We start from the raw sequence: 18,401 nt of genomic DNA on the forward strand, positions 1-18,401 counted from the left end.
GCCCTTGACTATGTTATGGCTTTACCCTAGAGACATAATAGATGCAGACAAGAAAAATACCAAGACATTCTCTCCACTCTAAAGATTCAGATCTATATGCCCAGTAGTATGTGTCTGTAGTTTTAAAAAAACTACATAGAGGAGCCTGTTATTTAGTAAAAACAATTAGTAGCTAATTGTTCTAATCACTCATACTATATGAACTGTATAGTTAATTTGCTTGTCTTGCTTGGCTCTAAAACATTTTTAAGGAATTTCTCCTTTAACTACAAAATATGTAAAGCATTTAAAAGTACCAATCATGTCTAATTTTCTCAAAAAAAAAAAAAAAAAAAAAAGAAGGAAAAAAAGATGTTAGATATAGATAGTTATTACCCTGAACATGCTGATCAGAGTAAATATCCAACCTAGGAATTTGTCATATTTAACCCACTAGAAGGAAAAAAATGGGCAAACAGATTAAATATCACTTATTTAATTTTTATATAGAAAAATCCAAAACCAGCTAGACTTCCTTTTTTTTCAAGAATTCGCTTTAAATGTATATTCTGTAATTAAAATTATTTTGTTGTATACAGTCAACATTAAGAATTGGTTTTACTGATGATCAATTCTTCTCAAACTGAGGAATTGTTTGGTATTGACAAAAAATTCCTTTGTCAAAGTGAGGAATTTTTTAGTACTGACATAGCACTTAAACTTCTATTTTCCACATACACCATATCATTAGGACTCATTTTAGGAAAAAAAAGGATCTTGGATATCATGTTAGCTGAAAGGATATAAAAGCTTTTAACATAGCAATGAATTACACTGAAAATCATACTCTATTACAGCCTGTAAAATTCTAGGCAAAACCATTACAACAAGCACTAATTTTGAAAGACATTGAATCTATGACATAGCAAGATGCAAGATTTTAAATACTTCTTTAATTTCAAAAAGTTTACTATACTAAATCATAGCATTTTTTTCATTTCTGCTCAAATATCAAACATGATTCATTTGTATTTTACACTAAGATGGCTTTGACCAAGGGAATAGGCACAGGAGAGGAACAGGAGAGGAACATAGAGCCCTTGGTTCAGTTTTATTTCCTATAAGACAGCATATTATTTAAATAAACTGACATCTTCTCAGATATTGATGAGTTTCTTCAGGATGTCATTGTTACCTAAAGAAGAATAAATGACAGATAGCATGCTTCTGTTACATACTTCTCAGAAAAATATTGAATTCAAGACAAGTGTGGAAGTACCTGTGTTGCTTGGAGTAGAGTTTTTTTGGTTGGGTTTTTAAAATTTAATAGCTGTAAAATGGTGTTATCAGTTTGGTATAGAAACATAGTATATAACCTGAAAGCATCACAGCACCTTTCATATTAATTCAAGGAGTCCTGATAAAGCTGCACAGTTGATTACAAGATTCTTTTTATTACACAGTGTTAAATCACTGTTAAGCTGTAATTGTGCTTATAAAGAGTCCAATGCCATCATTTCAACAGCTGTAAAAAAAACACAAAAAAACCACTAGATCATAGAACACCAGCTATTTTAGCTTGGTTTAAAGAAAAAAAGTCATAATTCACAAAAGAAAGAAAAAATGAAATAAAACATTTTAATTATTTAATATACACTGAATCCTCATCCCCCAGGTTACTTTTGTTAATTTTGGTTTAGTTTCTGGTATGTACAGGTAAACCAAGAAATTAATCTAATAAATATAGTCTCTTACTGTTAATGAGCAGTACAAACTCACTAACTTAAAGGACTCATCATGCTTTCCACACCAAAAAACTGTACATAAGTTACAGATAATCATCTAAAGTATGTGATTCAGAAAGAAAAAAGAAATCAAAGGAAGTCTTAAAAAGATCTTAGCTACAGTTTGATCCCATCTCTTACCTTCTCTTTTTTACAATGGCAGCCATATTTTTATGAGTGCATAAAAAGATAATGTCAAATGAAAATGGTTCCAGAAAACAAATAAATAATTACAGCAATGCATATCCAGTTAGATATCTCCAGTTTTCCGATTTAAAAAAATTCCACAGGGCATGATTTCTAAATGATTTGGGTTTATTTCCATTCTTCTAAGACTCTGAACGCAGGTTCATTTTGGCAAAGTTTAAAAATAACTTAGAAGTCCTCCCTCCTCCTTCCCCCATCACATTAAAAAAACCAAGCATTATTTAAAGGGCAAGAACACTATTAAGAAGAAATAAACTATTTCAACAGTAATGATTTTCAACTTTATGAATTTTGAAGCTCACTATGAAAACCAAGTACTATGAAAAGTTTCTCTGAAATCCTTCAGACTCCTTCCTGTATGTATGCTTAAAAGAGTGTTCTCTCTAGTTGATGCTCCCATCCACTGTTCAATAAAAGATGACCTGAAAATACCTTGTGATGTTTCTTGTTGCCACAGAAAGGACTCTTGTTCATACAAGGGCAATATCATGCAATATATGAGAAAAAGAAATTTAATAAAAAAGAAAGAATCAAAGCTGAAAGGGCAGATTCAGGCTTAAAGTCGTCTTCAAAACAGCACATGTACTTTACTATTTAATGAAACATAATAGGTCATAATTGAAAGATTTTAGACAGTTTTGATTTTCCCAGGTTTCCAATCTCATCCCATTCCTCAGTTTAATAGCAGAGATTGCTCAGTGTCAGTATATTTATATTCAATGTACTATACTGTTTCTTATTTTAAATCTTTACTCTTTCTGCTTTAGTGTCCCTGACTCAAACAAAAATTGGAACTCCTGACTTTAAAACAGAAAAAACAGAAATATAATTTGAAAGATTAGGTTTTGTCAAAGCACGGTTTTACCTACATTTTTAATCTACTTTAATATACCAGGCTCTTTTGAGTTTATGTTATCCACAGCAGTTGAATAACAGATAATCCTGACTGAACATAACAGACAAAAAAGAAATTAAAATCAACTGATGTCCTGCTTCAGGAATCACTTCCCAAAATCTTTGCAAATTTTACTTGTTTAAAGTGATGAAACGAAAGGTAACTGTATGATTCATAGAGCTGACACCACCACTAAAACCAGCTGAAATACAAGTCTTTAAAAACTGGATTTTTGTATCCTCAAATATAAGACAACGCACAATGATAAATGCATGAGTGATAAACTTAATACATAAAGAAAAACACCACACATTTGCCCAGAACAGTTTTGTACTTGTGACAAAGGCATCTAACATTAGTCTATCACAGCTCAGGACTACAGCTTTTAACTTCCTAAGCTTTACTTAGCAGTATAAATATATATAAGTATAGGTATAAATGTTATATAAGAGATTCTAAATATGCAATAATTCAAATGTGATTGTAGAGCATTATTTCAGTAGACACCGAGAAAGGATACAGAATACATCCTGCATCACCTGGGACTTGGTGTGAAACAGTTTTTGCAGAATATTTTGACACCAATTAAATCAGTTGTGTAAATGCAAGCAACGCACCTCCTCTTCTTACATCACTACAGCCATACTAACATTGTTTCATTAAAAAAGGAACAGATATGGTCTTCCCAAATATGTCAGGTCTTATTTTGCTAAAGATTTATTTGTTGACTGTCCGTGTCTTCTCTGAAGTAGCAGTATATTATCCTGAAACAAAAGAACTGTGTAGACTTCATGTCCACCACTATATAACATATTCTGTCTAGCTATATGCATGTCAATATATTGCAAGATTTTCTTGGAAAGGCAATTAAAGTATATCTGAGTTTATAAAACCATTGGGTCCACCCAGGATCAAATATAGACTTTCACTGATTTGAATGATGAGCTTTTTAGACTACACCGTCTGGCTAGATCATATAGAAATACAATAAATGAAAGAAATTCGTGCCAGGTCTTGGGTACAATTGCTGACAATGGCATTCAAAAAATAATAAAAATAAAATTCTTGTTAGCTAAACTAATTTTAAAATTGTTCTTAAGAACACCATGGCATGCTCAGTGATTCCAGAATGCAAATTAAATTCTTAGCTAAGAAATGGGAACTTATGCATTTTATTTCCTCAGACCTTTGTCTATTTTCTTAACATATTGAATACCTAGTGCAATAAATTTGATTCTAAGACCAAAACCACTCCAAGATGAACACAGAATCCAAGCTGTTACTGAAATATCCCATTGTGTAGCATGCTAGATAAATACCTTGTTAAGTAGTGAACTGCATCCAATGTACCAATCTACAAACCTGAAATCAGAAGTCACATCCTCTTCAATTCTTCTGCATTTATAAATATTGCTAGACTTCTGAATTTCTAAACTCACCATCATGATATTCTTATAAAGAAAAGAAGACAAATGTAGCTGATCTTGAAGCATCTCCAGATAACTATGAAACTTCTGCTACTCTGTAAACAATCCTGAAACTCTGTGCTTCACAACTATATTTTCCTTCATTCATATTCTCTCATGGATGATTCTCTGTGTTAGCTTACTTGTATTTGTCAGGATTATACCACATGGACAGCCAGTTTATACCACAACAGGTACCACTGTGATAAGGTTAACACTTCTACAGAGATTTGTAAGTAGGTTTTAAAAGCCTACAATATCCCAGCTATTTACAAATGCCTTGGTGAAGAGAAAATACAAAAAAATACATAGTTAAAAGTTTTAGTAAATCTATTTAAGCTAATAAAACTTCCTAAACATGTTCATCAACAAAGCAATTTAAATATTTATGCCACCTACTTTTGATATGTCCACCATAAATCTCTATTTTCATTCTTTTTCCCCAAAAAACTCCATGAATAAATTACATCAGATGCACAGAAAGGAAATTAAAAAATCAATTTCTTGAGAATATAATTTCTCTGTCTCATTTTCATAAGTTTTGATTTATATGAACTTAAATTAATGGACTACTTTCAGACTATATCAGGTACTCAGACAAGAGGTTTGTGTCAGTGGGGACAGTCAACCACATCCATGGATATTCATGGTTATCAGAGAATCTGATAAAACGCTCCATCTAAAATCAGCACCATTGCAACAGAAAATATTTTCATCCATTTGATCAAATTTGACTTAATATCTATTTTATTTAGCAATACCTTAAAGGATACTTTGATGTTAAAAAAAAAAAAGTGAAGGGCTTTTTAATCACTTAAATACATTCTGCCTTCATTTGCTTTATTCCTGTACCTGGGATTTGCCTGTAATTTCAATACTGGGTGCCTTAGTACTGTGTAAATACTTCCATTTTTTATGCTTAAGTAAGAAAAGCCAACCAACATTCTGTATCTTTAATTTAAATTTCTTATCATTTTGATGGATTGCTTTCTCCTTTTGGCTTAACACCTTTTTTATGCTTTTAGCTGGGTTTTCTTTTTTCCCTCTGGGAAAGTAGCTTTTCCAATTTTCATGTTCAAATCATTTATCCATTAAACTATTTACATGTTTACATTCTTGTATTACTTGCTTCATAATCAAGGCTGGGCTTCTCACTCAGTATGTAAGAGTATTCGCTCAAATTATAAAAACAGTCAGACTCTGTCTTGCATCTTTTTTAAAATAAAAACCCCTTTTAAACATTTAAATGTATCCCTTAGTGAACAACAGTACTCAAAACTCAGATTAACAGATGTGCATTCTGTTATTTCTCTACCTTCTGCAACTTCTGAAAAATAACTGGTTTGGTATAATGAAGATCATAATTTTCAAATTAAAAAGAAAAATCTAAGCTGACATGACTGTAAAACAAACCAATTAAATTCACATGGAGATTGTAAATCCATTATTCTTGCATACATGGTCACATGCACTGTCATGACACACACATGTCAAAAAAGATATAAATAAAATTTTAAAAAAACCCAAGTGATGTACAGTGTCACTGCTCACCACCAAGCAATGTCCAGCCCCTTCTCCAGCTGTGATTGGCTCCTCCCAAACTCTCCTGTGTTTGTACACTGGGAATAATATTCTAATACATGGAATATACCTTTGCCAGTTCCCCTGGCCTGCCCATGTTCCCGTGCAGCTATTTGTGCACCATCTCACTATTAGAGCATGGAAAACTGAAAACTGCTTGACTTAGATTGTAACAAGTAAATCATCAGTGTGTTTTCAACATTACTATCCATATTAGCACCAGAACACAGCACATTTCAGCTACTAGGAAGAGCATTAACTTTGTTCTTGCCAAAACCAAGCAGGTTTTTTTTTTGTTGCAATTCACAAAATGTTTTCATTAAGTCAACTGCTAGAAGCTGTAATTACATTTACTAAAAGTTTACACTTAGCTGAATCTAAATCTATCAACACAACGTGACAATGAACAAAATAATGAAAGGGAATACTTATTCTGCCCAGTTCTATCAGTATGGAGTCCTGAATAAAGGCTGGAACAAGATTTCTGAAGAAAATCTAAAAGGTGACACCTTTCTTCCAAAACTGAGGGAACAGAATACAATGAAAGATCGTACCATGACACAGTGAGCTGTGCAATAGCAGTCTAACTCATACTGCCTCAAACTCTTGTATAATCCCTTTTTGCCCAGGTCGTGCAATGTCCCAGATGGTACAGCTGGGAAATAATTTCTCTATCCACTGTGTGTGATGTAAACTCGTGTGTTACTCAGCCACTGTATGGGTTTGAAAGGTGGCTGACTGCATTGGCCTTTTTGTCAGCAAGGGAAAACAAAAAACCACAAACAAAACCTTATTCTTGGTTAGCACAAGCCCACTGCAGTTTGAAATAATTAGCTGATAAAATGACTGTGCCATGGAAATTATAATTAATAGAATATTAAATTCTTTATCCCTTTTATTAACAAAAATGGAATCCATAACATACCTCTTTTTTCTCTGTGAACTTCTTCCAAAAGTTTTTCCTGTTTTTTTATCTGTTTAAAGAGAGACTGATGCTCAGTCTCCTTTATCTGTGTAAAGTTCTTGAGCTGTTCTCGGCTCTGCAGCAAGTAGCATCGCAGCTTTTTTTCCTTACTTTCTCTTTCCTTTACCTCCTCACAGAGCCACTGAAGCTTAGTCTACATTTAAAACAAAAAGTACAATAAAAAGTAAAGAATTCTAATAAAAATAAGAAGACATAAATGTTCACTGACCAAATGATCGTTGGAGTCACAAATTACTCATTTCTAGCTATCTGAACAATAATAACAAAAGGCATTTAGATATATCAAGAGAAGAAAAGTTGATTTTCAAGAGACCCAAGAGACATATTTTGGTTGATAATTATATGGGAAAAGTCATTTTCTTTTATTTCTTTTAAATCAGAAGCATGAATTTGCTAGGGTAAATATGGAAATTCACATTGAATTAGTGCACACATATGCACCAAGAGATAGGCCTTCCTTTCAAAGTACCTTTTTCTCTCATTTTAATGTTGGCAGAATTTTAAAATATTTCCCTTTTCTAAAAAAGTGACATCAATCCTTTCTAGTCAGAAAAAGCCAATATTTAAGGTTCTCTCAGAGGAGAAAAAGATCTCATTGATAAGGTTGTGATCAATTTAGTAAATCTAGAAGTGATTAAATGGAATACAGTATGGAAACTTTCACACAGTATTTAAAAACAAAAGAAAATAAAAGTGGCACTTTAAGCAGTCATTCATTCTAAACTTCCCTCTAGCAGCTAAACAAACTTGGGTTTGCAAAGTATTAATAGGTGGTCTTTAAAAAAACATTTTAATAATATGTGTCACTTTTTCAAATGAAGAAACCACTTCCTCCGTAACATTTCTCCCTTGATTCCAATCTTATTTCTGTTATCTATGGTGGAAGCCTTTCTTGGTCTACAAGTCTTACAAAGACCACATGCCATGAATAATCTTCTCTTACATGCAAACATTTGCAATTTTTTATCCTTACATCAATTCTCCTGTGGTTTCGACCTTTCTATATGAAGCAAAACCACCAGTTGTCTTCCACAGTATGTGATCTATTTTAATAATGAGAAATTTACTTATTTTAAAATATATTGGGTAAGAAGTGTGCTATGTGTGTGAGTTGAGGGAGCTGAAGGAAAGCTGCCAAATGAAAGGCAAGACTTATGAGTTACAGTCATCACCTTGAAGATGTTCTCAAGCATGTGTGCCCCCATATTATAGGATTTGAAAGCTTCAATGGGGAAAGAAAAATCGTTCATTTTCCAAGAATCCAATCTAATATATTTTAGACTCAACAAATACCAGCCTTATTTAAAATGATTTCTAGCCCTGTGATACTGCTGTAAGAGAAACTTAACCTGCTAACTACATTCTCATGCTTTACTCAAAAAATTTGAACCAGATCTAAAGGCTATCACTGCTCTTACTTATATGCCTTTTTTTTTGTGAAAACAACATTGCTATTTATTTTGCTATAGAGATGGCTATTTCTTGTTGATAGAAACATTTGGAAAATTATTCTATCAGTTGAAATAAAAGTCTGGAAATATCAGAATAATTGCCAAAGGAATGCTTTTGTATTTTTTCTTTTACCTTTGAAGTGCCATTTTAAATGGACTTTCAACTAAACCAGATCCATCCACTCACAGACTCACCTCCTCACTCGAGTGTAATATAGGGTTAGGGCTGAAAAGGACCTTAAGGATCATCTAGTTCCAACTCCCAGATATGTGTAGGGACACCTCCCACTACATCATCAAATGCTGAATATTAGCTTACTCAGTAAAATTTCAGGAGGTTTGACTATTACCTTTGCTTCTGCTAACCAGCGATGAGGATCATTCGGTACTGTTGGTGTAAGGGATATTGCCTATGAAAAAGCAGGTGACAAAGAAACAGACATAAAATGGGAATTAGGCATAGGAGGAAGAAAGTCTTTTCTTCTTACTGGAAATTCATCAAAGAAATACATTTCTTATCAAGGAAGATTAAGCCTAGTGCTTGACTTCTCTCAATACAAATATTTATCCATCAAATTCCTCCTGCTTACCCAAGCTGCAGTGGCAACTTCTTGAAGTAAAGGGTGAAACTTTTCAGAAACCTTAGCAATACCTGAAGTACTGGGCAGAGGAACAATATTATAAATGAAGATGCTAATCTTTAAAAAAAAATAAAAATTCATACCAGGACCACAAAACTAATTTTTTTTTCACATTAACTGTCTAGTCAAAAACTCACACTCAGAACTGGTTTAAGTTGGCCAGCGATTAGAAACCAAGGAGAACTGTATAAACAGGGATCTGCAAAACCTTATCCAGAAACCAAAAAAATCTTCACAAGGTGAGGAACAAGTCCAAGAAGGCATGGTTCAATGATCAAAAATCTGGCAACCACAGCAGATTATAAAAGTTAATTTTAAAAAAGACCTATCTGTAAGGATACAGGGGAGAAAGCTTGTTTGTAAAATACATTTTCTTAGAATTCTCATCTAGTTTTGTGCTGCAATACCCCAACTCCATGTATAAGTGGAGAAATGGTGTCAATCACGAAAAAAAAAATCTATTTCAAAAGCAGCCCAGCCTAGTCAAATGACCAAGAGCGACAAAGTATTTTCTGTTTAAATAGCAAGACAAAAAAAAAAATGTAATCTGGGTTGTAGCTAAGGCCAAAAGGCCATTAGGTCAAGTACTTGTAAGTGTGGCGACAAGCTGAGTCAGACAGTCTGTCCTCACTATTCTCAGAAATGTACAAGGTTGATTTAAGAGGATCAGTCATGTAGAATCATATGGAGGGAGCAAGAGTGGTTTCTCTACCTGGGGAGCAAATGAGAACGCGCAGAAGAAAAGCTACAGGGAGACAGGGGCTGCAGGAGAAGTAGCAAAATAGCAAAAAAAAAGTTCCAGCAAGCTACCAGTTTCCTGAAAATTTGAGTCTGAGTTTTCTGGATACAAGGACGTGCTCCTCAAAAGAGGAGGGTATAAACTCTTCCCATTTTCACTATTCAGTTCTCTACATAAAAAAACAAAGCATCCAAGTGATTTTTTAACAAAAAAATTCTTTCATTTTCTCCCAGTTTTAAAAGCATTTTAGGTCCTTCTTAAGGATTTCCCAATTCTAGGAACATGGCCTAAGAAAACCTACCACAAAATTTTGGCTAATAAAAGGTCCTTTCACAGAAACAAAAGGAGAACTATTTCTCAAAAAAGAAAAAAAAAAAAAGGAAGCAGTACCAACTAATGCATGGACAGTCCTTCATAGTATCCCATTCTAATACATAGCAATGTCCCTCTGTACCAGCTAAATACCCATAATTCTGTCAGAATGATTATCTATGCAACAGTGAAAACAATGCATGCAAATTCCACTACAAATTTTCATCAAGAAAAGAACAAAACCTGCAGCATACTTAAAATTTAGAATTACTTTGAATTTCTCCATAGAGTCCCGAGAAATGATTTCACAAGCGGCATCAATTTCACTTCCTATCATAGAGAGAATGGATTGCTGTTCCATTTCTAATTGACGTAGCTGATCTTTAAACTGCAGTCTGGCCTCACTCATCTTTCTCAAATGATCTTCATTGCTGATCTGTTTTTCCTGGAGTGAAAAAGGAAAAACAAAACAAAGTTAAGTAATTGCATTAATAATATATGTCATCAGCCATGTATCATTCAATCTCATAATCAGACCATACTCAGTCATGCTAAGTTCAACTGCTTGCCATGGAAAAATAATACCTTCTAATAGCACTTGTAAGTTCCTCCCTTGGTTCTCCTCATTATCCTGTAAATCAGTTATGAAGAAACTGCTACTAAATCCAAACTCAACAATCATAAAGCCTATTTTCAAAGTCAAAAATAGATGTTCTAATACAAATCTCCTCATGAGTAGAAAAAGAGCCCAGACTAAATACTCCCATTATTATCTTTTGTCCTCAATCTGTTGTAGGCATGTAATCTATTGTCAGAAAAGAGATCCCAGAAGGAAAATTTTATTGGCAGTCAGTGTGCCCTCCAAGGAAAACTACTCAAAGAATATCTCATAGGAGAGTGAGTGGCACAGAGGAAAGTGTTTACGTTATCAACTAATGTCAGAAAGTTGATTAAATATATTACAGGTTTCTAAGTCAGACTATCTTCTTTTATATCTATGACAGAGCTGCCATAAAACCAAACAAAACTGCTGCTAGATTACACAAAACATTGAATTATGCATTATAAATAATATAGAAAAACCTATCCTGTGAGAATAAGAGAAATGGAAACGCACCTGTCTGCTGCTGAGATCAGGAGGATGTAATGCAGCAAAGGGCAAACACTTTAACTGTGAGTTGCACCAAGAATAGTGAGAACGGCAAGGTTTTCAAAAAATTATTAACTGTGGACCTCCACAATGACAAGGTACAACTGTTTGAAGTCTATTTGTTAGAAATCTTCATACACTGCTCTTATGAGACACCAACACAGAGTTAGAAAATGTCTAACACTCAAGTTCCATGAATGGTATATATATGGAATCACAGAATCATTCATAGAGTCCAACTAAAAACCCCATACTGCCAAGTCCACCACTCAACCATATCCCCAAACACCACATGTACATGTCTTTTGAACACCTCCAGGGGTGGTGACTCAACCACTTCCCTAAGCAGCCTGCTCCAATGCCTGAATACATTTTTCCTAATGTCCAATCTAAACCTCCCCTCACACAGCTTAAGGCTATTTGCTCTTGTCCTATTACTTGCTAATTGGGAGACAAGACCAACATCCACCTTGCTATCTCCTTTCAGGAGGTTGTATACATATATATGTATAGGGGTTTATTTCTACTAGCCAAACAGGTGTTTTTAATGTAGGTGGCCTACAAATGTGGAACACCAATACTTGATAAGCAGTCTGATTTTTTCACCTAACTAATACAAAAACACTTGGGACAGTAGTTATTCAAACTGAAGAAGTCATAAGATTTTTTAAGATGGACAGATTCCAGTATTTCTTTACTATAAAGATGGGAGTTGAAAGATGGGAGTTGAAATAATAGTTTTAACCTAGACTCGTATTCTGAAAGCAGTAAAATTGCACTGTATATATTTCCAGTATCTGTATTCTGTTACCCCACTATTCACTGAATGCATTCCAACACATGTCAAAGTTCATTCCCAAAGATCATGACTAAAACAGAACACATAGCTTTATTTTTTTATTTATCTGCTTGATTTTCTGAATGTGTCAACATTCGTTATCATTCTACATCCAGAGCTTACAGGAGAAAAGAAGTCACAAATGACTCAGAAGTGCACAGAAGGAAAAGGAAAGAAACCAACCATTATGCTCTGCTCCTTCACCTTTCAATTAAAAAAAGAATCTAAGCTAGCTATAATACCTATGCCCCTTTGAATTAGTATTTGCATTAAGAACAGAATATTAAAAGTATAAGAAGCTTAGAAAATAAATAAAATACTCTGTAACACAATAAGCTTCTGCTGTGTTTCCACAATTGTATGCTAGCATGAGGTTTCTGAAGAGGTAATATTATTTCCCCCATCCTAACATCCCTTTTGACAATCCACAAAACCAAAATAGCAACTATTCTTTTAAGTTAACCTTAATGCAATAACTAATAGAAGTTCCATTTGCCTTTACCTGCAAAAGTTGAGACTACAGGATTGCATGCTTAAAACCTTCTCTGATCTTTTTCAGTTTAGAGATAAAAGATTATTTTGATTCAAAAATTGTCTTCCCAATATTAGGTAAGGTTGGAGCTAATACACAACAGACTACAGAAGCCTATGTACATTCCTATAAATACATTTTCTTAATGATAGATATTATACAACTAAAATGCAAACACAGTAAAAACACATTTTTGAATTTTCATTTTAAGTACTTTTTACTAGTCTGACAAGTTGAGCTTTGAAACCACTTCCTGATAGTTTAGCAAGCCAAAGAAACGCCAGATTTAACATTTTTCTAACTCTATACTATAAGAGAAAATCTCAAAAATCCAAAAATCCTCCACTCCAACATTACTTAGAATTTCTTTTACTATGCTTACATTGCATATCTACTTCAAATTATTTCTAAATCATTCACAGCTCCACTGCATCTTGAAGAAAAATATGAAGAAAACTAAAAGTAGCTGATTAAACACTTGTTGGTTACCTACATTAGACATCAGGCAAGTAAGAGGATTTATATTTCTAGTCCTAAATAATATTAGCAAATCTTTGGAGGGATACCATTCATAATCCAGGCAAAGCATTTTTGTCTTCTTTCATTCATAAAGAAACCATGTACTGTGGCACAACTGGGTGTATTCTTTAATACATACAGGCTGAGGTTTTTTAGGTTTACCACCTATTTCTATAATCCATCATTTATTAGGTATTTATCAGCAGAGAAACAAATCATGGTTAAAATCAATTAATTTTACCTTTTTCTCCAGTTCTTGTTTTACAAATTCACATTTCCGTTTCAGTTTTGTATTTTCTTCCTTATTTTGGGTTAATTCTTCTGTCAACTTATCACACTCAACTTTTATTTTTTCCAGTTGTCGACACTGAGCCTTGACTACGTTTTTCTCTTCTAAAAGTTCCATCTGATGGTAAAGGGAAAAAAGATTACAAAGTTACTGTATGGGTTATTTTAAAACACATTCAAACTCTAAAGTTTTATATCAGTGGAACACTATTGCCAAATGATAAATGTAAAAAATTAAATTAAGTTCTACTAAGTGCAATTACTTATCTGAACATGGAAAACACACATCACAAAGTTGCAGAACCATACAGTGCTTTAAAAGCAGAAAACAGAAGTCTCAGGTTCTTCATTTCAGCTCTGCTACACTCATCAGCTTACATCATCCTGAGCCTAGTATTTATGCAGCTTTTCCATTACTAAAATAATTTGGAATCAGAAAGTCTAAAACTCATTTAATTTCAGGAACCAGTGCTAAATTTATATCTGCAAGGAAACAACAGCAAAGATTTAGTATTTTTAAGTTCTAGATTTGTGTGGGTTTAGTGCTATTACTTTGTACAATTAATGCTACTCATGAAACTTTGCAGAGAAAAATGAAGAAAACATGTAAGGATCTAGAAAGCCCCAAAACAATGAGCAAATAATGTATATTTGTTTCCAGTGAAAAAAACAATTGACTGAAAATGAGAGATTTGAGAAATGCTCCATAGTATCTAGAAAAATTTTAAAAATACAACAAAGAAGCAAATTAACACACACATTCCTCAAAACCAGTTTAAGATTAGATGACGTGAGGGATGCAGTTAAACAGAAAAATAAACTTGAGAGGTAAATTTCTTTCTGAGGAAAAGCAAAAATTCTATAACTATAAATATAAGTTCTATGAAGAAGAAGGGTAAGGAGAGAAGTTTTATGAATTAATTTAGACACTATATCTAGACACTAATTTAGACACTAAACGGATTACAAAAACTCTTCCAAAGGACAATTTGAGAAAGAACTTTGGCATTCACAGTCTACAAAGATTTAAGACCACAAAGACAAGCCTGCAATGCCCAAAACATTTTCTGTGAATATGCTTATAAAAATCAACTTTTCAGTTTCTACTAAAAGTAATTGCATTATAACATCTATGCAGATGGAGACATTTCAAGAAAAAAATCCTTCACCTGTATTACCCTTGAGACACAGAAGAGAAAGTCAATACTTATTAATTTCCAGTATAACAAGGTAGATATGACTGTAATTTAATTGATCTTTATTGAACCCAATTTTAACATTTAATACTCCAGGAAAAATGGGATGGCACAATTGTAAAATGTATAGAAAACAATTTAAAAAGAAATATACACATATACACAATTTAATGTGTATAGATACATATCTCTATAAGTTTAGATTAAAGATTAATATTTCAAGTACTTCCTTACTGTCAGGGAGAAGGAAATTTTGTATGTTATCATTCTAACAAGCATGTTTTTAAAGCAAATGAAGGTATGTATTAAAATTAGGGGACAGATCCAGAGTTTCTGAGCACAAAGCCAAATGGGGATCACTAAGCAAACCACTTGATTTCCTATGCCGAGTGTATCAATCCTTTTAAATACTAAATAAGACATCATAGAGGCATTGGCTGGGAATCATTTAGGTTGTTCTAATAGAAACCAAATTAAAAGTTTAAGCATCAGAACTTCAGTAATGAAACAGTAAGATCCTTCTTAACACTGGTATCTCAAAAAACTCTGTTTTTCTCTGGTTCTCTTGCATCACACAGTATTTTATGGTACCTTCCCTACTACCGCAAAAAATCCTTAACTACTTAATTATTTTTCAATCCAGTGCTGCAGTACAGGAAACCAGGCAAAAGTGGGGCAGAAAGTACCACACAGAGTAGGCAAGAGAGGAAAGAACAACTAAAATCAAAAGTCACTTCTTTTTACAATCTGTGTAGAAGTTAGTTCTCTAAACACAGGACTCTCTACCCTTGATTTCCTGGAAGTAACTCATAAATGCATCCTCTTTAAGTTTAAGGCTTTGGATTCTACAAATATATCAAATTTCCCTTCACTCCTCAAGTCTCCCTCAACCAACCTTTATTTTTAAAGCTTTAACTATCTTTGGACAGGATGTGTGTAGTCCTTTCCAAAAACAGTTACAAAGGTTGGACACAGCTGAGGTATAAATAAGGTCAACTATTACTGTAACAGTAAGAGACAACCGGTTGCTAGCCACAAAAATCTTAGCAGCTTAAAAAAAAATGTAATAGGTTATAAAAACTCCAACTTATTCTGTTGGATTTCCCCAAAGACTACTCTAAGAACAAAATACTTATTTTAAAAAAAAGGGGTAAAAAAAGATTAAATGTATGTTAAGTTTACCTTACTTTAGAAGAAAAGTATGTCCATAAAATTGAAATCCAAATGCAATGTAATGATGAGTTCAGACAAAAAGTAACCAAATCACCTGCAGGATGACATGTTCTCATCAGATCTTCCTAGAGACACATGTGATTTTCTAATTTTTTTCACTTATAGTCTCTTAATTAAGACAATCTTGTGCATTATCATTTCGTATACTTCTGAAAAATTTGCCTACTCTAATATCTTAGAAAATTCATCTCCCTCAAATCTTCTGCTCTTAAAAAACATATTTAGGATTTATGATTCTGGGGAAGTCATGGAACTGTAAATGAAATATGGAAGTCAATTTTTTTAATACTCTGTTTAGGTTCAACAATCAGTAAAGATAAAAAGGTCCTAACAGTAGGATTTGCTGCTTCATAGAAAAACACAGTCATGACCAACTTACTTTTTCTTATTTGCATCCAGAATACACTTTCCTTCTCCTCACTTGATATCAAATGTAAACTCTTAATTTCAATGTCATTGCCAAAGAAAAAATCACTTTTGGACAGACCACTTAAATAATGACACACACACTAAAAATTAGGTTTACAATGTTAAAGCACTGCTGTCAAAATATTTGATTTTAATGACCCTTCTACAAACAACCACCTAGGGGGGTTTTTATTGCTTTCTTCACTTAAAGGTTTCCATGTTACCAATTGCTTAAGAATTATTATCAAGACATGAATGATATATTACATAACTAAACACTAGTCCCAACACAGATCCCCGAGGAACACCACTCATCACTCCTGTACATCAGGACTCCATCTGGACTCTGAGCCACTGACCACAACCCTCTGAATGTGACCATTCAGCCAATTTATTATCTATCTAACAGTCCACCTGCCAAATCCATCTCTCTCCAATTTAGAGAGAAGGATGTTGTGGGGCACTGTGTCGAACACTTTACAAAAGTTCAGCTAAATGACATCTGTAGCCCTTCCCTTGTCCCCTGATGCAGTCACTCCATCAGAGAAGGCCTCTGGGTTGGTCAGACAGGATTTGCCCTCGGTGAAGCTGCGCTGACTGTCTCAAATCACCTCCCTGTCCTCCATGTGGTTTTAGTGTAGCTTCTAAAAGGTTTTGTTCCATGATCTTCCCAGGAAAAGAGAGAAGGCTGACAGGCCAGTAGCTCCCATACTCCTCCTTTCTACCCTTTTAAAAGATGGTGTCCTGGGGTGACTGTATGATACAATGCTTCCCCTACCCAGTCACTTGGGACTTCACCTGCCTGCCATATTAAAACATTACAGCATCATAAATTTCCTTTTATTTTGATTATATCTATTTTACTATTTTTGAACTAAGATTTTGACCTAAAACTGGTACTGTAACACTCTTACCCTGAACTTTAAACTTTTACAATGGCTTGCAAAACATCTGTGTTAAGTGCTTTAAAGTCCATGCTTTATTACTTTCATCACTCAGTGGCAGGGCCTGTGTGTGGGGTGTGTGGGGTGTGTGGGAGGAGGGGGAAAATCTGACATTGGAATTCTTTGCAATAAGTACCTTTAGCATTCTAATCTGAGCCTCTCCATCATCTTTTTCTTGTTTAAGGAGTTTCATGAGCTCTTGAACATTTTGTTCATGTTTGATTTTCACATTTTGTAACTCTGATCTAAGATCTGCCAACTCCTGTTGGTGAACTTCTCTTTCCATCTTCACCTGCCTATTAGCTGAAATCATCTCTTCATGACTAGATTCCTGCTGTTTCTGGAGGTCTGAGAGGCTCTTAAGTAATTCCTTTTTGGCTTTCTCCTCTTCTGCAATTCTGTTTGTTAGTTCCACACGTACAGCACTTAAATGTTTTACATCTGCTTGCATTTCTAGGAGTCGCTCTTGGTCTTTTTTATGAAACAAATTAATAGTTGCAAGTTCTGTCTTCAAGTGCTCCTTCTCAGCTTGCATTTGGTTTTGTAGAAAGACTTGCTTTTTCAACTCATTCTCCAATTTTTTTGCAGTACCTTGCACTTCTTTGATCTCTTCTTCAAGAGATACCTGGTGTGACTCCATTTCATTCAGTTTTACCTCTTTACAGTGGAGGAGTTCTTCCTGCTGGGCTCTCTTTGTAAGCACATCATTCAGCTCTTTCCGCAGGTTTTCTATTTGATTTATAGCTGAGAGAAGCTGACTTTTGAGATCATCTTTTTCTTTAAGGGCCTAGGAAAGAAAAAAAATCCATTCTGATCTGAAGTAATTAAAGACAATTGCTGGAAGGATATCCTTAGACATCAGGTATGTCTATGGAACAATTAACATATGTATGTGAAAATACAAAATTTTTGCTTACTACGAACTCAGTTCAAATGTAGTCAGTGTTTCTTTAAATTTACCCACTTTAGATCATGTGCAATCTAAAACTTGGACTTGTCCTTAAATTATATAGCCTTCTAAATAGGGATAGTTCTGGTCAATTCTCTGCTTCTCACACTCTCTCTTTGCAGACTGAGAAGTGTTTCTTTATTGGCTCCTCCAGAAAACAAGATGGAGAAAATAAGGTAATAGAGTAATGCAGCAGCATACAGGGATGATTACTGGAAATATAAAGCATACCTATGATCCATTCCATATGCTGACTTATTTTGTTTATTTTCTAAAATATTACATAGAAAGTATACCAGCCTTA

The 18,401-nt window shown here is 33.9% G+C and overlaps 1 protein-coding gene across 1 annotated transcript in view; it reads right to left on the reverse strand.

Moving 5' to 3' along the window:
* Positions 1–18,401, reverse strand: part of CEP128 (centrosomal protein 128) — a 102,165-nt gene that overhangs the window by 49,046 nt on the left and 34,718 nt on the right. The window contains exons 13-17 of the mRNA XM_058026634.1: positions 17,285–17,935; positions 13,321–13,485; positions 10,312–10,485; positions 8,699–8,758; positions 6,838–7,030 (exon numbers count right to left, since the gene is read on the reverse strand). Of these exons, the coding sequence (XP_057882617.1) occupies positions 6,838–7,030; positions 8,699–8,758; positions 10,312–10,485; positions 13,321–13,485; positions 17,285–17,935 (1,243 nt within the window). The remainder of the gene's footprint in view (positions 1–6,837; positions 7,031–8,698; positions 8,759–10,311; positions 10,486–13,320; positions 13,486–17,284; positions 17,936–18,401) is intronic.

Source organism: Melospiza georgiana, chromosome 6, assembly GCF_028018845.1.
Source record: "Melospiza georgiana isolate bMelGeo1 chromosome 6, bMelGeo1.pri, whole genome shotgun sequence".
Taxonomy (NCBI): Eukaryota; Metazoa; Chordata; class Aves; order Passeriformes; family Passerellidae; genus Melospiza; species Melospiza georgiana.